This window comes from Barbus barbus (assembly GCF_936440315.1).
Source record: "Barbus barbus genome assembly, chromosome: 4".
NCBI lineage: Eukaryota > Metazoa > Chordata > Actinopteri > Cypriniformes > Cyprinidae > Barbus > Barbus barbus.
Window position 1 is genome coordinate 24946618 of NC_136732.1, and position 22492 is coordinate 24969109.

At 37.4% G+C, this 22492-nt stretch overlaps 1 protein-coding gene across 10 annotated transcripts in view; it reads right to left on the reverse strand.

The window, feature by feature from the left end:
- The window catches only part of dnm2a (dynamin 2a), a 54770-nt gene that overhangs the window by 25667 nt on the left and 6611 nt on the right, over window positions 1–22492 (reverse strand). For 7 of the 10 annotated variants that reach the window (XM_079415285.1, XM_079415283.1, XM_079415279.1 and 4 more), the window contains exons 2-12: window positions 12226–12299; window positions 10402–10551; window positions 10101–10304; window positions 9664–9762; window positions 8615–8775; window positions 8290–8432; window positions 8047–8182; window positions 7792–7859; window positions 3594–3732; window positions 398–484; window positions 241–311 (exon numbers count right to left, since the gene is read on the reverse strand). In XM_079415285.1, the coding sequence (XP_079271411.1) occupies window positions 241–311; window positions 398–484; window positions 3594–3732; window positions 7792–7859; window positions 8047–8182; window positions 8290–8432; window positions 8615–8775; window positions 9664–9762; window positions 10101–10304; window positions 10402–10551; window positions 12226–12299 (1332 nt within the window). Of the gene's footprint in view, window positions 1–240; window positions 312–397; window positions 485–2363; window positions 2503–3593; window positions 3733–7791; window positions 7860–8046; window positions 8183–8289; window positions 8433–8614; window positions 8776–9663; window positions 9763–10100; window positions 10305–10401; window positions 10552–12225; window positions 12300–14757; window positions 14786–22492 lie in introns of those variants that run through there. The other 3 variants (XM_079415280.1, XM_079415288.1, XM_079415286.1) reach the window with 2 other exon arrangements.

Sequence of the window (22492 nt, forward strand, 5' to 3'; positions counted from 1 at the left end):
GAACCTGACCATAATTGTGAATTTTTTTTATGGCTACATACCATTTTATTTTACCTTTGCTTTACATGTTGGCCACATGGCCACTTCCTTTCTAAATGAGTCAGAATAAAACGCACTGCAGATCAGTCTTGCAGTCAGCCAAAAGTCCAAATACACAAGAAGCACTGCTTAGGGGTTAGGGATCAAGCTTTGAGGTGAGAAATGAAACCCAGAATGTGCCACACTGAATGCTACACATACTTTGCAAATCCAATGAAGTCCTCATGGTTGGTGTTAATGTATGACAGCTCAATGTCAATCAGCAAAAGGACCTGTAAAGAAAACAATTTTGCACATAAAGAAAATTTATGAAACAAACTATGTGGTCAAAGCGGATCTTCTCTCGCCAGTCTCGCACCTGGTCCTTGGTCTTGCCTTCTCTCTCTCTGACGTAAGTAGTGACAATCCTCTCAGTCTCTTCTCGCAGTCTGGGGTAAGAGCCTAGCTGTGGGGAAAAACACCAGATAGATGCAGGCTATGGCATGTACACATGCACAAGTGCGTAAACACACATACTGCGATGTGAAAGCGGTATGAGCTAACCACGATCAGACCTTTTCACACAGGTCGATGTGAGGACTAGTTTTCGCTAAGCCACCATGCACAAGAGGAACCAATGCAAGAGAGAGCAGGCATGCGCACACACACACACACACACGCAGATTTGAGCATTTCAACAAGATGTGCAGGTAAGACAGCATTCACTCTCAGCCAGGAATGGACAGTGAATCAATAAATTAACTTCTAAGTGTTGTAAACCAAATTTAAGGGATGCTAGGGTTGGGAATCGAGAGCCGGTTACAAATATCATTGTAAAATACTACAGCCAAATGATGATATTTCGTTCTGTTAAGTGTTACTATATGACTTCTTCCATTGAAACGGTCTGCGCTGTTGAATCTATAGCACCAAGCAAAAGACAGTATGTTTAAGAGATATTCTTTATACTCTTCTTGCGATTCAAACTTATTGACCTTAAATGGCTCACTCACTTACTGAAGGAATGGAAAGTCATTATTTTTGGACCTATTAGACTTAAAATAAACCAAGAACTGTATGTCAATAGCAGCAATAGAATTTTTGAAACCGCTCTCCAAAGTGGATAAATCTGAAAACGCTGTTTTCGCCTTCTAGTGTGGACTGTGAAAATGGAGGCTTTTGAAAACGATGACACATGTTTAGTCATGTGACATATAGCACCAATAGATATCTATGTTCATACCAGTAATGTGACTGTTATGTGCCATTTACTTTCACTCCATTGCTACAGATGTCTTACTTTGTACACTCTTTGAACACATCACAGTCCTGCAAAGTCCTGCATTTTATATCAGACATACAATCGTGAGTGAGTGCGACCTGAAAACGTCAGTGAATGGTCAGATATTTTCTTAAATAAAACGCACAAATAGTACATTTTGTTGTGATAAAGAATAATTTTACAAATGTTACCAGCATTTAGTATTTCAATTAAGAATGAATTTATTTGTAATGATTTTTGTAAGAATATATAGTATAATGGTGGCATATGGCATAATATCATTAGGCTCAATAATTTGGTGCTTGCTTAAATGTACTAAAAGAATAATTTTTTTGATCAAGTAGAATTTGAACTAGAGTAAGAATTGGTAAACTCCTTACGATTCCAAACCCTAAACAAATAAATCTGAAGTGATAATTTCATGTGAAATGCAGGAAATATTTACACTTTTTTGAGATTATATTCCCGCCAATACTCTTCCAAAACTGAGAGTGAAATAGCGATTTAAGAAAGGAAACAATGGGAAAATTTCAAAAAGAATGTGACATTCGAGAGGGAGGACAGAATCAAGTCTTGCACTGCAGTTCCACCAATGACCACAAGAGGGCAGGTGACGGGTTCTTTGTTGCTATAACAACAGCAGCAGCCTTTTGTGTCTGGGGCAGGAGGCAAAGCGTCTGTTTCTGTATGTCTTTTACTTCTACAGTCAGTGGTTCAGGCTCACTGATGCTCTACTCAAGCAACAAAGAGTGAAAGGAGGTGATGTGGCACTGACAAACACTGGAACTGGGGCTCTGAAGCTGATTCAGCTTAGAAACACCCAATTTTTCCGAACAATCTGGATGGTTTTTATTGGATTCACATGGGATATGAAAATGTCAGACTCATTATGAAACAGAACTTCAGACGAGTCACATGGACACATTCCAGACAGACACTATGGGTGGTGGAGAGGGCGTGGCTGATTGATAAAGGTGGAAAGCTGGGTGGGTGGCAGCGTGTGGAAATGGAGATATGGGGAGTTTTTTTTTACTCCGCCTTTTCTCGAGCTGCTTCTGGTTACCTTGTTGGCACTTTTCCTGACGAGGGTGGTGAGTTCGGACACCACCAGGTCCACACATTTCAGGCTGGGCTCTTTCAGTTTGCGGATCTGTTTTTTCACTATAGTCTCAAAGGCCAGATCAGGGGTGAACAACCCCGTTCTGAGGGGTCAGGGTAATGCCAGTGGGCAGGGGGAGAAGAAGTGTTGAGGTATTAAAAAAAGGACAGAAAAAGAGAAAAAAGGGGAAGAATAAAAAGAGAGGAAACTTTTAGTTGATTAATCGTTGCTTATCTATGAACAGATACAAACCAGGTCCAAAAAGCGAGAGCCGGAGGTTTTCACATCCATGAATTATGTGTTTTTTTGCACCACAATAAACAGACCCTAGAAAAGTTTGTTCACTCAATGTCCAATATAACTAGTCTAAAATATTTTAATTTTTCCACACCAAAAATATTCACATCAAGTCCAATGATACTACACAGTAGTATTTTTTATAAGTATGCTCATATGTACTTATATGTACATATGAGCATATGGTCATATGTACTTCTTTTTATATGATTAATAACGCGATCAATTACTGTCTCAGATTAACTAAAAGAAATGTCACTGGGTTGGCGCCGATAGCCTTGTGGGCAGCGCGCACTCATACAGTGCCGTTGCGCTATGGGTGTCCCGAGTTCGAATCTCAACTCGAGGACCTTTCCTGAATCCGCCCCCTCTCTCTCTCCCACTTCGCTTCCTGTCAGCTCTGATCTATCCCATCACAATAAAAGGCGAAAATGCAAAAAAAAATATCTTTAAATAAATAAAAAAAGTCACTGGAATCATTAAGAAGCTGAACGATCCCAACCTTTACTTAAAATGCAAGCATCTTGTGCATAAATTTCAGACTTGGTGTGAACTGGCCTCAAAAAGCCCTTACATTTCATTTTGACCCTTGGGTACAGAGGTGCTCAGGATGTTGCAAGACCCCTGGCTCGCCCCTTTTAGACCACAGATGAACAGAGAGTGAAATTCTCCGCTCATCTCTTTCTCACAAGACCGTCACAACACCCCAACACACGACAGCAGAGCCAGCGCACACGGCAGCCGGGGGGGCCGAGGGGGTCACACCGCCATGCAAACACGTTCAACCTCTGACTCTCCCTCTGTGCTTTCCACCGAAAGCCCCATCTGTTTGTCTCAGGTGTGGTGTGACCCCCTCACAGGAAGCCCCCCTGTGGCCAGGCTGGGGTACTGCAGTACCTTGTTGGTGCACTGCCTGACTGTGTTGATGAGCTCCTGAATAACCAGATCGATACATTTCAGACAGGGCTCTTTCAGCTTAATGACCTGCTTTTTCACCATGGCTTCAAACGCCAGATCTGGAGTGAACAGCCCAGTTCTGAGAACGCACAGGACAGACAGACAGCAGGACGTAAGAGGACAGAGACGAACAGTGAGGAGAAAATACACTACAACAAAAGTGCCAAAAAATAACTCCAAGACAGATATTTGTGACAATGAAATAAAAAAAAAAAAGAAGTGAAACTGTATGAAATTAGGATACTTGAAAGTGAAGTGGAGGGAAAGAAGAGGATAAAGACAACAGTTCACAAAGACAAAAAAAAAGTGAGTTCTAAATAACAAACAGACAGATGACTGTGGTTCACTGTGGGGAAAAAGAAGTCAATTAGACATTTCAGAGACAAGGTTTCTCTTAAAATCTCTTTAGACCATGCCCTCATGACACCGTTTTTGCGGTCACGAAAACATATTTGAGGGTCTCACTAGAGAGATAAATCACAGCCTAAGTGGTGCTCTCTTTGGTTGTAGACACATAGTAAGAAACTCAGTCGTGTCTGGGTCAAAACCAAGAGCAGAAAAGGGTCGAGTTGGACACGACAGAGTCCACATTTATTCTCATGGTCTCAATCTTGGTCCTCAAGTCCAATATCACATCTTCAAGTTGTTTGCCCTCAAGTCAGAGTTCAAGATCATATTTTCTTGCTCCTGGGCCTTGATTCAGAGTCAAAGATCACATTTTCATTTTCTTGGTCTTGGCCCTCAAATCAGTTCTTTGAGACCATATTTTCATGCTCTTGGTCCTAGGGCCTATTTACACCTGGCCACTTCATGCGTTTTCTCTAATCGGATAGCTATCAGATTGTGAAAAAACCAGGTGTAAATGCTTTCGAGACTGATTTAAGTCTGATCGCTCAAATTACTTCAGGAGGTCATCTGGGACACATTCCAGACGAAACCGGACAAATGCATCTGGTTGTTGAAACCACATATGTAAATTTTACTACTCCCAAAATGGTAAAAAAAAAAAGAGCATGTTACAGACCATATAACATTATAGTCAGATATAACAGAGCTAACACGAATCGCCGCAGAAGAGTATCTGTTCAGCAAGCTGACGTGCAAACTGCCGCAAATGAAACTGAAAGTAAGTAGCAGACGCTCAACACAATCATTTATTAAAAGTAGTAATACTAACTTATCTTTCCAGTGCTAATGTTGCTCTTTTTCCTGTTGCGGTCTTTGATCTTGAAATTAGCTCATGATGAATAAAATGCAGCGCATATCTGTTGATTTCGTTTACATGAGCTCCATTAATTTTTTTTACTTTTTAACAAAACAGATAGATAGCCGATGAGAGAAAACGCATGAAGTGACCGAATGTAAAAAAGGCCCCAAGAAACCAAGTTCAAGACCATATTTTCATGGACTTGACTCTTTTTCAGTCTCAATCTTCACTAGAACTGTATGTTATGAGCACAATCTGTATGAGCAACTACATTAGGAACAACAATGTGCTGCAAACAACGATAGAACAAAATATGGTGAGAACAAGCAATATTTTCTTTGGAGGTGCAAAAATATACAGTGCCCTCCAAAAGTATTGGAACAGTAAAGACAAAATTGCTTTTTTATATTTTTTTTATATTTGTAAAAAGACATTTACAAATATGATTAAAAGATGAATATGAGACAAAACTACAGAATGTCACATTTTATTATTGGGTGATTCAACACACAGATGTTTTACCAGCTAAGAAGTTCAGCACTTTTAGAGTTTCATCCCTATATCTGATGTGAGCATAAGTATTGGAACAGTTGCCTCACAGGTCTTTCTAAGTGATCAGCTGTGTCCTGTTGCATTAATTCTTCAGATATTAAAAGCAGGGAATGTGTGGTATCAGTTATATCCATTACTTCTGTATTCTGAATCTTGCATTCGATGATGACACACACAAACCAGGATGAAGATGAGGGAGCTGACTTTAAAAGCAAGCAATTTGGAGAAGAGAAGAGGAAGTCAGTTAGAGCTCTAGCACAAACAAAGGGCATGGAGAAATCAAGAGTTTGGAAACCACCAGCGACACCAGCAACCAACAACGACCTGATCAGCTGAGAAAACAACAGTAGTTGATGACAGACAAATCATAAAAGCTGTGAAAATGAACCCTAAAAGACGTGTCTGTAAAATCACCAACAACTTCCAGAAAGCTGGGGTGATGCTCTGACAATCTACTGTCCTCAGGAGACTTTGACACAGAATTACAGATGCTACACAGCAAGATGCAAACCTCTGACCAGCACCAAAAATAGAAAGGCAAGATTAGAGTTTGCAAAAATGCAAAGGTGAGCCAGAAGAGTTTTGGAACGGTGTTTATGGACCGATGAGACAAAGACGAACCTTTATCTAAGTGATGGGAAAGCAAAAATGTGGAGAAAAAGGGAACTGCTAATGATCCCAAGCATACAGCCTCATCTGTAAAGCATGGTGGAGGTGATGTCATGGCACGGGCATGCATGGCTGTCTCTGGAACAGGCCCTCTCAACTTTACTGATGACTTAATGTATGATGACAGTAGCAGAATGAATTTGGAAGGGTACAAAACCATCTTGCCTACCAATATTCAAGAAAATGCCACCAGATTAATTGGGAAGTGCTTCATATTGCATCAGGACAATGACCCAAAACACCCTGCCAGTTCAGTCAAGGAATTTATAAGGGCAAAGAAATGGAAAGTCTTAGATTGCCCAAGTCAATCTCCAGATTTAAATCCGATTGAACATGAATTTCACCAGCTGAAGAGGAGTAAATAATAGCTAAATAATAGCTTTTAATCTTTTATATCATATATAAATATATATGATATACATATATTTATATATATGTTCAACTCTCCCAATACTTATGCTCACATCAATGAGTGGGATGAACTCTAATAAAAGTGCTGTTCTTTTTATTTGGTAAAACATATATGTGTTGAATCACCCAATAATAAAACGTGACATTCTGTAGTTTTGTCTCATATTCATCTTTTAATCATATTTGCAAATGTCTTGACTCCACAGCCAACAGAGCAATTTTGTCTTTACTGTTCCAATACTTTTTGCGGGTAATGTACGTCCACAATTGATTTTGGATGTATAAAATCTGGCTTTTGTCATTGTATTCTGCGCATATCTAGTTATACAGACAAATTTGAAGTTTAAAGCCTCTGCTGGAATCACCGCTCAGAATGTGGAGCCTGGAGTGGTTCTTGATTAAAAAAAATTAAAATAACTGTTTGATCAAATGTTCCCATTAAAATGTACTAACATGTATAAATAAATATTATATTTTCTATATAATGAGATATATTTTCCAGAGTACAAGTCTTACGCAAGGTTTTTTTTTTTTCATCTGACATATATTCCAACATGTCTTATATAATGCACTTACCATCAAGCAGGCAAAACATGGATTTAGATTTGAATTTGTGTCAAATGTGAGAAGTAGACAAGATCAGGTTTACTTATAAAGCACATTTCTTTATGCACCGGTAGTGTCAGTTTCACTTTAAATAAATTTATTTAGGCCTGTCTTTAATAGTAAACGTTGTTTATAATGAGTGCCACTACAACATATGAGAGTTTTAACCCTTTTTTGTACCTTTTTAAAAATGATTTTCCCTGTTCCGTTCTGAACATTTAAATTTAAAGATTTGAGTAAGGGAAACTAAAATACATGTTTGTATATAATTTTGTTTGTAAACTCTTCAATGCTTTTTTTTGTGTTTTTTGAAAATGATTTCTGAATGTAAAAAACAAATTTTTTATCGCTATAATGCAATTTTGACCTGATGCAACTTATAGTCTAAAAAATAATACTAAAAAATGCCACTATTACTGATATATACATCTACTGACAGATGCAATATGTACGATTTTAATTATCTTTAAAACATATAAGAAAAACGTGAGCAGTAAAGCGATTCTGGTAGCTGTGTTGTGAAAGCATGGCCTTACTATAACACACGAGAGAGAAAGAAAGAAAGTGTGTGACTGGAGTCAAAGAGTGAGATATTAGTCAGTGAACAGAGAACATAAGAAGTGGTGTGGCTTTCGTGCCGCCATGTGGCCTGCAGGGTTGACAAGTGCTTGCCGTCAACGGGACACCACTTGCCTGACACCATGGACGTTCTTAATGGCGTGACTGATTTCTCGCCGGAGCTCTTTCTCATCAAACACAATCTGAAAGAGAAAGAGAGACTTCATAACAGGGACTTGCCACTGTATCTGTGTGACATACACCGGGTTTCCCGGGAACTTGTTGGAGCGTGTTATCTAAAGATCAAAGTAGTATCTCCAGACATTCAGAGCAACTTTATCAGCTCAAAAGCAGACAAAACTAAGTGTTCTGTTGAAACGAGGCATTTACCTTGACCAGCTCGAAGGGGAAGCGCTCATGGAAAATTCGGTTAATCCTGGCACCTCCGGACAGCTCTGCCGTGTCCACCTGGTCTCCGGACCCCTCGATGCACTTCTCAAAGTCCACTCCAAACTGCTGGACCATCCTGAAAGAGGTACTCAGAGTTATAAACAGCTGCCCTACAGTTTATAGCCTAGAAATGGCATGAGTTAGAGATGCTAGTCACGTCAGTGACCTGCTGTAAACACTCACTGCAGCAGGGCCTTGGTTTTTCGCGTAGGGTCATCCGGGCGGAAGTTCTTATACTCTTCCACCTCTTTTTCCAGAGAGAGAAGCTGAGACTGGAGTTTGCTGCGCAAGCCGGGTAGCGTGTCTCGGATGTGGTTGGTCAATTGCTAAAATAAAAGAAGAGGAAGTGATATACAAAGAGGCACAAAACAAAAGGGAACATTGACTAAATGAAGTGATTTTCAGGCAATAGCTTCATTTACATGACCGTACACAAATCCTTTCTAAAATCGTCAGTTATTTATGCAAATCCATAACTGCAGTTTGTGTGAAAGCGATTTGGTCCCACCTGGTTAAGGGACTTCTGCAGGTGTGGTGTTCCCATTCGTTCAGCCATGTGTCTGTAACTGGGGTGGGACAGGAAGAACTTCCTTTCTGCTGCCATTGCAGCACGAATGTCCTTCCTGCCATCTATATCTTTCTGACTTCGATTCACTACGCCAATATAACCTGGGACAGGGAAAGCGGCAATAAATGCAGGGCTGGGCGATTTGACAATGATAGAAACGTGTCAACTGAAATTTCGCAATATTGTTTATACTGCGACTGATATATGCACTAGTATCAGTGGGTATGAATGCTTCATGTTATTTACATGTGAGAATAACAAACAGTAAGGAATGTAAAAATACAGGACAGGACATGTTCAAAACAAGTCAGGACAAGAAGAAAACTTTCAAATACAATAGAGTAAGTCCTACACAAGTCCATACATAAACAAAAATATATGGAAAGCTTCTTTTCCTAGAGAAGAGTTATTCATATTATATTACATTACATATATTTGTTGAATTTCAAATTATATAATAACATGCACTGCTGTTCAAAAGCTTGGTCAGTCAGTATTATATATATATTTTTTTTTATTAAAGAAATTAATACTTCTATTCAGCAAGGATGCATTAAAATGACCAGAATCAACAGACATTTATAATGGTGACAAAGATTTCTATTTCAGATTAATGCTGTTCTTTTTAACTTTCTATTCAAAGATATGATTTCTGAAGGATCATGTGACACTGAAGACTGGAGTAATGGCTGCTGAAAATTCAGTTGTATCACAGGAATATATTATATTTTTCAATATAATACAATAGAAAAACAGTTATTTTAAATTGTAATATGTCACAATTTTACTGTTCTTTTGATCCTTGGTCAGCATAAGAGACTTTTTTATTTTATTTTTTTCAAAACAAGAAATTCTTACCGACTCCAAAATTTTGAATAGCAGTGTAGAGTATGGTTACTTTGACATAAAAAAAATGAATCATGAATAAGAAGAAATTGTCCATAAATGACACTGCTGTAATGTGATTGTGTTAAGTACAAACTGCCCACCTCTACGCAGTGGTAAGAGTTTATTTTCCAGGATATCCCGGGCGTCTGTACCCTCATCCATTAGATCCAGTTTAGTGATCACACCGATGGTACGCAGTCCTGTTGAAATAAACAAAAACACATTAACAACATCATCAGGGTTTGTGTTCAATCCACAGGGCTACTCTTTTGACCAATGAATATCCATAACATTTCCAGTCACTGGACCAAAATTCAAAGTCAGGTTGGTTCACTAATGAATCAATCAGCCCATCTGTGATTCACTAAGAAACCCCTCAAAAGACTTTATTCACTTACAAAGACAGATTCACTTATAAAACTGACCTCACTATGGTTTGCTATAGTTGATATTTCCTACGTGAACTATGTGACTATGTGAAATCTACACACATCATTTTGTTATTTTATCCGTGTGTAACCCTCCCAGCAATCCTCACCTTGAGGGTCCACTTCCTTAGCCACCTTGAGAGCGTCTGAGTTGGCCAAGTCAGTGTTGGCTGGGGTAACGGCGAGGATCAGGCAGCTTTCCCTAGTGATGAACTGCATAATCATGTCTCGAATCTGGTGCTCGATGTCTGCCGGCTGGTCGCCCACAGCAACTTTAGTCATACCGGGCAAATCGATGAGAGTCAGATTCAATACTGTTGAACAAAGAAAGAAACGAGTGACATTTTAACAATGGCTGCTGAGTGTGGACTGAGGAAAGCTGTGGTCTTAGGGAGCCTTGTGCTGTATTACCATGTGGCGAGTAAACCCTCAGGTTGATGGGAATAGGAGAGATGCCCTTATTGGACCCCGTAATCCTGTCGGTCTCTGCCTCAATTTCCTGCCGGACTTCATCAAAGTCCACGAACTTCCTCCCTTTGCAGTGCAAGAATTCCGCATATTCTACAAAAAGAGCGATGGAGTGTGTGATTTAGAGCGATGACATTTCAGCATCAAGGCAAAGAAGACATGAAAACCATACAGTAATATTATCACCTAAAGGCTAAACCATATCACTGTCATGAAGCATGAGAGACGGCATTACACAAGTTACTTGAATTAAAATAAATGTAACCTGAAAACCCTTTTTTAGTTGCCAAAAGAGAATTACTGATTTTCTTTAAGTTAAATTTTATGTAGAAATATAACTAAAACTGAAATTCATAAAATTATATTATTATATCGACATAAAAAATAAATTATAAACATTGCAAAAACGCCACAAAATTACTAATATTTTAATTAAAATGAAAATGGGAAACATAAAAATTAAAAAAACGATTCAAAATATGAATTAAAAAAATACAAAAGATACAAAAACGTAACTGAGGGCCAAGGGTCAAATGCATTACATAAATACATACATACATAACACACACACACAATATACATTTTAATTAGTTCTGTTTCAGATTTAATTCACTTATTTTTCATATAAAATGCAAAAATAAAACAAAAAATCTAAAATTAGAACTGAAGACATGCTTCAATTAATTTGTTTTTTTCCCCTCCTCTGCATTAAGAGAACCAAACTTCATTTTGTTCTAGTATTAATTCAAAATGGAACTGGCCTGGAATAAAAACAGATTTTCAATTTCCAATGATGTGAATGATCCACACATAATGTACAAGCAGACAACATCAGTTCAGCTTTGTTATGTTCAACTTCATGGTCAATTGCACTCATTTGGAAGATAATTTGTTCGGTAATGTCTTTCTGTCTGAATTAATCGGCACTTCCTTGTTCTCGCTACATTACAGTGCCTCATGCTGAAAACAATATAAATGATAATTGCTTTAAAGTGGCTGAGAGATGTAATTATTAGAAGGGGAATTTTCAGAGGGGAACTGTATGTACGGAAACAGAATAAGATGACGTTATTATAGCTGTAGTGTCATTTTTGTGCCACTAGTAAGAGAAATTGCAATAAATAAGTACAAAGCCTACATTTTGTTGACTGATATAGAACCCAATAATTTCTGTAATGCAGAAAAGGTGGATGAACCAGAGGGTCCAGTCATAAAACTAATTTGTTTACTTTATAACACAGAATGTCACAGAATTGGACAAAATTTGGATGAATAAAAAAAAAGAAAAAAAAGAAAGAAAGAAATTACATTTTAAGATGTAGTTAAGGTTTTAAACATTCATTTGATAACCGCCATTTTTGATTATAAACTCATATTAAAATCATAAAGCACTGGCTGCTGAAAAAAATAAAACATTTCACAGGCCACAATTATTGTTAAGATTGCAATCAATAATTACATGATTAAAGTTTTACGAATTCAACTGATAAGACATCCTTTTAATTATAAAAATGTATTTAAACCATTAAAATGTTAAAACTAAAAACAATACACGCATATAGATACATCATTTCAAAGGGCCCTCTGTGTGTCATTTGATGTGACACATTTTTTGACACCCAATTTAATGTTACACCTTTTTAGCTCCAGCATAAACACTATGGGCACTGTGTATGAATACACATGAAAGCATGTGGTCTCCGCATACATACTAAAAATACCTGAGAAGGCTTTGCTCAGTAGTGCTGTGCTCATCAACACACTCACCAGCTTTGTTGTTAACTAGCTGCAGAATGAGAGGCCTACGGGTGACGATGCCGGAGCCTCTGGGAAGGAAATCCCTATTAAAAAAAAAAAAAAAAAAAGAGCGAAAGAGAAAGTGAATATGGGTGGAGGAGAGACAAACACTCTTGAGTTGCTTCAATTTTCAAGGGCGACAAGACTGATCAAATTATTCATGAGTAAGGGGGCGAATGTTTAGAAGCAGCCTCTTTGCATTCATATCAGAACACACATGCAAACCAAGACGCTATCTGGCCCCTTGTAGCAATGAATATTAAAACATGGTGGCATCTTTTGAAGGCCCACGATTCCTAAGAGACTGTAGCGCTTTTGCAAATGAATGACCACTGCCGTATCTCGCGGCCAAATCAGGGTGCATTTAATAACACTGTGGCGCATTATAAACACCCTCTGAGATCAAACTGTGAGCTGAGAGCAGAGCAGCCCTTACACTCCAACATATTCGCAGATCTAATAAGCAGCACAGAGGACAGAAAAGGCACATTTTTATTAATATCAGAGAAAATGAGGAAGACTTTCAATCAAAAACATACTCTTGCCAAGTATGTGAAAACAGACACAAATACACAGCCAAAACATTGTGAACACACGGCCCGCTGACTCCAGTACTCTAGGGGGCTTGACCAGTTTTTGAGAATGTGCGAGTAAAAATTTGACGTGATCGCATTTGTGCGAGTGCATGGTCTGCGTCTGCTTCATACAGCGCTCGCTGCAGAGCCGCGGCACATTGTAGCAGGAGTCAGATGTCACTGATCACGTGAAGAGAGGCGCTTTCAGGCGAGCGCTTCAGGTGTAGAGCCTTGTTTATACTCGCTGCGTCAGCACGAGAGCAAAGGTGGATTTGGTTTTCAAACTAAAATGAAAGACCACTTCTTAAACCAGAGAAGGTGAACAAAAAAACATGCAAGTCCTGTCAGCTACTTTTCTTTTTGTTTTCGTTTTGAAAAGCTTATCTTTGCTGTTTACCTCACGTTACGCTATGGAGGCTTTCCTTAATTTTTTTTATTATTATTTATTTGATTCCTCAGTGTTTGCTAAACAGTCTGTAATTTATTAGTCTGTAGCCTATATAATACAGCATGTGATGTGTCCTGTGCCATGCCTCATCTTATTCGTTTTTGTTAATAAATGTTATGGAAGCTAGTTTGTCATTTTAGCCTACTGTTTTATTGTTGTTGTGCTTTTTAATTAACAATAACAATGAATCCATCTTTTGTTTAGTCTTAAAAAGTGAAAGGTGTATAGATATAAGCAAAACAGACAATTATCTTTTCTTGTAAAACGTGACACCAAGATCGCAAATTTGAAGGTGAAAGCGCACGAAAAAAGGAATTCCTGTTCACAAAATTTAAATCACAAATAATACTGATGAACAAGGGACACTTTCATTACCATATAATTATAAACTATGATAAAAGTTCATCAGCATGCATTGATTAATCAAATGTTTTAGCAAAAACTACAAAAATTAAATAAAACATATTGCGACCAAATTATGTGCTCGTGCGACCAACTGAGAAATTTAGTTGCAAAAGAGCGACCAGTGGGAAGAATGAGTCTAGAGCCCTGGCAAGACTTCTATTTTAGGGTGAACTAACTATTTACCAACTCCTGAGATAATAGCAGCTGTATCTTATATGTAATCGTAACAAAAACTTGAAAAAAAAAAAGCATGGGATTTTATCTTCTCAATAAACTGTCATAAATATAAAACTGGCTATAGACAACATCATTTAAACTATGAACATTTGCATTCATTTACTTGTGTCTGGTATGTTTCAGACTTTTGGGACCGTTTAAAAACACATGATGAAATGCCAATGATGTGTCTTTTTCCACATGGGAAGCTTTGATGGCATCCCACATGCTGTGGGTGGGATGAAAGCGTGTCTGCGGGTTCAAGAGGAGTCCAATCACAGTCTGTCTTAATGAGTAAGCCTGCCTCTCCAGGAGATCCTGCTCTACAGCTGGTCCTGATCAAAGCAGGAGCAGTCAGCTGTGAATCCAGCCGCCATTTCCTCCTAATGCACAATGCAGCAGAGCCCGAGGGGAAAGACAGACCATGCTTTAAAAACACACACATACACAGCTACATAATAAAAGAAGGCCCGTACACAAAGAGATGCTTGGCTCAGCTCTGTGTGTTCATTTAGAATGGTTCGATTTACAGTAAATGAACCAAGCCGTTCTCGGACACTTGAACATTGTGTCACAAACTATAATGCGTGTTAAAACTACGCTTGAAGCCATTAATATACATATATTTAAACTGCAGCCTGCACCATCATTTGACAGTCACCTTACGCCATACCACAATATTTTATTTTAATATATCATGCAGCCATATGCAAATGTAAGCCAGAGCTTTAAAGTGTGGACTATGAAGACAGCACTGCCTGGCTGCATGAGGCACGTGGATGTATGACAACAGCGAAAGCCTGGAGGGGGAGAAGGGCGAATGAAAACAGGCCACAGAGAGCCGTGTGCCGGACTAACCTCACATGCATGCACGGCCCCCTCTTCACTTACATCCACTCTGCCAGCAAAGCCCAACACCTACACAAACACACACGCACTCATTTAAATGGAAAAAGATAGCCGGTAAATATGTATTCATTTGACTATTACTTATTTCATTTTTCATTACTAGTATAATTTGTAATATATTATTTTTATATATTTACACTGAGGGTCAAAATTGTTCATGTGTGCAAAAGTAGTCTCTTACGCTCACCAAGGCTGCATTTATTTGATCAAAAATACAGCAATATTGTAAAATATTATTACAATTTAAAATAACTGTTTTCTGTTTGAATAGATTTAAAAAATGTGATTTTTCTTCCTGATATCAAAATCAAAATTTTCAGCATAATTACTAATTACAACATAATTACAGTCTTCAGTGTCACATGATCCTTCAGAAATCATTCTAATATGCTGATTTGCTGTGCAAGATACAATTATTATTGTTATCAATATATAGTTCAACATCCAGTTCAACAGTGGAAAACTCTTTCATATTTTTGTGGAAACCGTAAACACATACCATATATTTTCCAGGTTTCTTGGAGGATAGCAGCACATATATATAAATATAAAATATTAATTATTCCAAACTTTTGTGTATTATTTATTGTTATTATTTTTGTTTATAGCTGCTGTTTTTGCTTATAATACTTTATGTACTCCATATATTATTTAATTTTCTTTTATTTTAATTTCCTAATTCTCTCCACGTATATTATAAATTGCATTGCATGATGGGTCAAGTATTGTACAACCTCGGCATCCTTTACCTGGAAATAACCTTGTTGTTTTGCTTGCTGCTTGAATCATTTCATTAATAAGAGACACAGAATACATATTAATGGCGATATTTGCATATACAGTTAATGATATCAATAAATGGTATATTTATATATATAATCCAATCTGTTCATCTTTAGAAAATAAAAATAATTGAAGGAAAAACAGATGGCTTGTAAATACACACATGCACAGTGGACTAAAGCGCTTTGTAAATAAGAACAAATATCCACTCGAGCGCTTCAGAAGACTCGTGGCTTCGTTTCTCACTTCTTTCCAGTGCAAACAGGCAGGTGGGCTGCGGTCCATTATTCATGGCCTTTAAATGATAGAGGAGGCTGAGCAGATTGTGTATCATTTGATCTATTATGCATGCAAAACCGCAGAGCGGTGCAGAGAGAGAGGAAAAATAGCGGGAGAGACAGAGTTCAGCAACACCCAGTGTGAATCTCACTCCACCAGCGGGAGAAACGACCTAATCCTCTGCTTTCATTAGCCACAATACGAGCGCACCTCAGCAGAGTTCACTCATTAAAGACGATGGAACACAGAAAACTGGATTTTGCTTGTTTATTTGAAAAGGCGCCAGGAGAATCACACAAAACCAGTTGAGAATGTGTCATATACAGCTCAAAATCAAAAGAAAAGAAGGATTTTGTTTAGATTATGATGTTTACAGTAGCTGTTATCATTTTTTGCAATACCTGCTATAAAATGTGCCTGCCACATGACGAATATCACTGAAATAGATGTGCTGAGTAATCACATCTGTCTGTGACAGCATGGGTTAAATTGGGAATTAGCCAATGAGAAAATTTTGTCTAGAAATGGGTCAGTGTGTAGTGGCGGTGCTTTACCGGGGATACATTTAAAGATGGGAGTGTTTTACCAGTGTTAGTCTAACTAAAGCATGCCTATTTTCAGAAAAACAATATATGCTTTGTGTCTCTAAATTCATTGCCTTCAAGACATCAGCATTTAAATATTACAGATAAAAAAAAAAAAAAAAAAAATTAAAATATTCATTTCTGTGCAAAAGCTTTGGTTTGGCAAGATTTTTTTTTTATATTTCTGAAACAATTCTCATCCTCAACAAGTATGCATTTATTTGACTAAAAGTATAGTAAAAACTGTACTACTGTGAAATATTATTACAATTAAAATGAACAGTTTTCTATTGTAATATATAAATGTAATTTATTCCGGTGATTCAAAGCTGAATTTTCAGCATCATTACTCCAGTCTTCAATGTAAGTCAAACATCTCTGACGGCATTAAAAACAGACTCATGTTAAATGATCTGTTAAAGGAGTGAAAAAGTATAGAAAACTTCAAACTAATTTTGTTAGCAACCAAAGTTATTGACCTAACAATTGTAATGAGGAGCTGTTGGTACCATGGTTACGGTCTTATTACTACAAATGATACACTTACACTATAGAGGAAATATGTTAAATATTCATAAGTGCAAGTGCACAGTAGAATTGAGAGCTTTAGAGCTTGATCTCCATGAATTATGGACCAAACTATCAGTTTCCTCCTGTGTATGCTCTCTGATTGAAGGGAACAAATCAGGCCTTGTGTGCCTTTAGATATTCCACGAGATGACTTAAATCATAAAAAGCTGAATGAAAGCGCAGCTATATTTGTGAGGAAGGTGGAAATACACTGAAGTGAGCTGCAGTCAGAATATTTTAACTAGACCTGCAACTAATGGTTCTTTTGATTGATTAACAAATTATTTTTGATTAATCAGATAAAAACACATTTTTATTATTTATATATTTATTTATTTATATATTTATTTATTTATTTATATATTTATTTATTTATTTATATATTTATATATTTATTTATATATTTATTTATATATTTATTTATTTATATATTTATATATTTATTTATTTATTTATTTATCTATCTAATATATATATATATATATATATATATATATATATATATATATATATATATATATATATATATATATATATATATATATATATATATATATATATATATAACACATCATTTATTTATTAGGGATGTACCGGTTCACAAAATTCACGGTTCGATACGACACAGTGGTGTCACGGTTCGGTATGTTTTCGATACAGGGGGGGGCGGAGTAATTGGATACGTTGCAATGTTGGAAATATTTCTGTTTTAAACCATGAAGGCGAGCCAATGGATATCACATGAGCACGCGTTTGCACCAGGGTTTGCATGCTTGCGCAAAATTTATGTCGGTGAACGTCTTAATCTCAGTCAATTCACTATAAGCAGAAAGTGAAAGTAAAAACTGAATGACAGAGCTTTCTCTCAGAGATAAAGAGAGATGAATCTACTTCAACACGCTAATAACGGTATAGCTTATAGCTGTTTTCATTTATTCCCTTAATATTTCTCGTGGCCCGTACATACTGAAAAAAGAAGAAGAAAGAAACGTATTTTGTTTTAAACAGGTTGTTTTTGAAAGTCGGTGCTTGAAATAAAAGCTTTTTATTTCATTGATTTTTATTGATGACTGCAGTGTTCATATTTTAATTATAGGACTATAATTTATTGTATAGTAGGGCTGTGCAATTAATCACATGTGATTCTCATGCGCATCTCGTCAGTAAAGCCGGCTCCGTGAAAATCTCCATCACCTATTTTCAGATGGAGCGGCAGTTAATACACAGAGCCGTAGTTCACTGACAAGTAACGCGATATTGCGTTCATAATCGAATGCGATTCATCTGCGATGAACATGATATTGCGTAGCTTGTCAGTGAACTACGGCTCATTAATTGTACTTTTAATTTAATAAAACCAACTTCATTATAATAATAGGCCTAATAAAAATAAGAATATAACAGGCCTACATTAATTGGAAATGCCAAATCCTCTTAAGATTGCCAATAATTGATGTTTTTGACAATATCTCTGGCTATCGTCGATACAAGATCATTGTCTTTAAACGCAACCCAGCAAGGGGAGGTTATTACGGGGCAGACAGCATGCTGCCTGTTATGTCGTTTGGGCTGCGTTGTTGAGTGCAGTGGCACTGAGAACATTATATTTCACACACTTTAAGCTTTTATTTTCTAAATGTAATAGGATTAGTCCAACGAATCGTTAGATTTGTAATGCGTACAGAACCGAAAGCCTCGTACCGAACGGCTCAATATGAATACGCGTATCGTTACACCCCAAATAAATAAATTTATTTATATATATACATATATATTTTTTATTTTTTTTTTCATGAGCATTTTGTCAGTAAAGTCGGTTCTGTAATCAGCAGGAAATCTCCATTAGCTGCTTTCAGATGGAGCAGCATTTACTGCACAAAGCTGTAGTTCACTGACAAGTGACGCCCCCCCCCCCAAAAAAAAATATAATAATAATAATTTGCAGACAATATTATTGCACGATTATGAAATCGAAGAAACCATTTGCGATAATGACAGCTGTTTGTGTAGCTTCTCAGTGAACTACGGCTCTGTGTATTAAATGCTGCTCTATCTGAAACCATGTGAAAATACCACATTTAATAACATGTTTTTACTCCAAACTCACTTCATAACGTCAGTTGAGTGTTTGAAATAAATCCTTCTGTGAGATGATGTGGCTTCTTACACATTCACGCAACATATTTCATAGTATACTAAGAAGTGATAAAGGTAAATATAATAATGTTATTATATATATATATAAAATATAAATTATAATAATAAGAACTCAAATAAACCATATATTGCTGTAGTCGTGTGTTTATTAGTCACATTGAATCAATAAAAGCAGATAAATCTTCTGTTTATCCAGCTACTACTACCACCTACCCATTTCCTGGGTTTCTTCTGCGGGCCGTTTTTGGAGTTTCCGCTCAAGAGCGCTGTCTGGCCTTCGGATGGAGATTTCCTACTGATCACAGAACCGTGCTTCACTGAAAGATACACATTACAATTGCAGCTTCTGCATAATCGCGATTTATTGTGCAGCCCAAGAAGAAATAAAGTCATACCGGTTTGGAACGACATCAATGAAGGACAGTAAATGACGACAATTTTCATTTTTAGGACTTTATAATAATTTATAAATTGGAACACCTACCCAACCAAAGATGACGTAGCAATACATATTTAGTGCTCAGTGCCCACATGATGAACAACCGCACGAACTACATAAAGAAGTCAGCCAATCAAAACAAAGACATTTACAAATAGTAGTCTTAAAGGTACAGTTGCAAAATCAGGCTGCTTACTTCTTAGTGTCAGTCAGAGGCTGGAAAATGGAAAATGCAATATAATTTCTTTTGGACATGGGATTTTGGACAGGGTTCTGTACTAATTTTCAATAGTAAGCTGTTTGTTTGTGAAGCGTCTCTCACTATAAACAACGTATGGAATTACAAAAACAACAACTTGTCTTTTCTCCAATTCATAATTAATAGCTGATGGGTTCAGTTTCCTCAACACATTTGTCACAAAACAGCCCGTGGCATTATCTGCATGATCTGCCTGCCTTTCACAAGGTTCACGCTGTGTTCTCGCTCCAGTTTTATACTCCTCCCATAGTGAGCGCAGCAAACTGAACAACAGCCCCTCCTAAAGCAGCCGGCAGAGCCAGATAGCAGAAGTCACAATGACATGAACAATGACATCAGCCCCGCAATAAACACCCAAGATGGAGGCGCTGGCCTGCGATTGGATCAAACCCCCAGATCTGGAGAAAGATCTTGAAAATCCAGTTCGGCAGGATGAAATTTGACCAAGAACCTCAACGTTGGTCTCGTTCTAATTGGCATGTTGTGTAACGGCAGATGCGACGTGGATTGGGCTAATTAATATGTGCAACTTACTAATGTTTACTGAGCTCTGATGGTGTCCGTGAGATGAATAGTGCTTTTGTTTGTTAATTCCCAGCTGTCTAAATGTTAGTATGGTGGATAAAAGCCTGACAGAAGGTCAGAGAGTGTGCTAAAGCACTAAAGTATCACTAATGACGTTTTATGTAGTTTTCATCATTACATTTGAACACTGTTTATCAGACTTGTCATCTGTGCTCCAGTGGCAATTTATTCAAATATGGTTCCCAAACAAGCGCTCTCTTCCTCTCTACGCATTCAGCAGGCTCTGCGTGGGGCTAGTGTGAGAGAGTTTTGAGCTAACAGAACTGCCACTTGACTTACTGGGCCAATAAGTCATTACATGGGCTTCTCCAAGGGATTTTACAGTTACAGAGTGTCTGAAGAATGGGACAAAACATCTGATACAGGGATGCACGATATTATCAGAACGTTATTGAAATTGGCTGATAAAGGCTTAAAACGTAAACATCAGCATCGGCTGATTTGAAAAACATTTAAGCCAATATGCTTCCCGATAAGACCAATCACTCACATGTGAGCAAGATGTGTTAGTAGCAGTAGTAGTAGTAGTAGAAGTATATATATTTTTTTAAAGGGTTGCTCCACCCCAAAATGAAAATTTTGTCATTAATCACTTACCCCCATGCCGTTCCAAACCCGTAAAAGCTTTGTTCGTCTTCGGAACACAATTTAATATATTTTGGATGAAAAGCAGGAGGCTTGTGACTGTCCCATTGACTGAATTAACAATGTCACGGCCCAAAAAAGTATGAAAGACATCGTCAAAATAGTCCATCTGCCATCAGTGGATCAACTGTAATTTTACGAAGCTACGAGAATACTTTATGTGCTGTTTTCATGCAAATCAAAGCACAAATTAATGTAGAAAACGTATCTGTGTGGTGCGGCTGACACAGAACAGCATACGCTGTTTGCGTTCAGTGGATACTCTCCAAACTGGCGCTACGGTGACGTGGAGACAAATGGTTGAATAAAGTCATTATTTTCGTTTTCTTTGCATACAAAAAGTATTCTCGTAGCTTCGTAAAAATTATGGTTGAACCACTGATGGCAGATGGACTATTTTGACGATGTCTTTCATATTTTTTTGGGCCTTGACAGTGTTAATACTTTGGCAGTCAATGGGATAGTCACAAGCCGCCCGGTTTTCACCCAAAAAATCTTAAATTGTGTTTTTAAGACGAACAAAGCTTTTACAGGTTTGGAACGACATGGGGGCAAGTGATTAATAAAAAAAAAATCATTTTGGGGTGGAGTAACCCTTTAATGCCATGTCAGCATCTTAGGCTATTTTCATGGCAAAAACTATTTAAAAATACAAAGTTTAACAAATACGCCAAGATGTATTAGCGATAAGATCATGTCAACAGTGTGGTCATTCTCTGCATTTAATTTGAGAATCTACGTACAGTCAACAGAGAGTCGACAGTCACTAGAGCGTGCAGTAGCAGCAGCACCCACCTCCCCTGGACCCCAACACCCATCCTGTAAGGCATTTTTTATTAATCTAGGGGGCGCTGCTGGCCTACTACTAATTTGTTTATAATTTCCGTACAGGAGAGACTTGGCATGGTTTCAAAACAATTCATATCAGTATTGAAATTTTGACTAGAAATTGTAAATGCAATCCTTATTGTTGAGTCATGAGAAGGCAAGTGCTGAGTCACAGTATGATAACATCAGAAACCTGGTTTAAAAACCAAAACAAAACAGCTTCTACTGCAAGTAAACTAGTTAAATCCATGAAACAGTCCACACTTTGAGTAAACTCAATAAAATGGAGCGAGTGAATTCAAACACCACCTTTGAGACACGGCCCATTCCGGGAAACTATTCCTCTGAGCCTTATCGTCTTACAACTAAAGACTCATAAACAATGACCAATTAAGTTTGCTAAACTCTCACAGCAGCACTAGCATATACACACAAGTGCAATGCAAACAACATTTGAGTCACTATAGCCTTATAGATGAAATAGATGAATACTGGAACGCTTGACAAAGTATGTGAATAGAAACGAGAGCTTTCAGAAATTCCTGATGAGCAGAC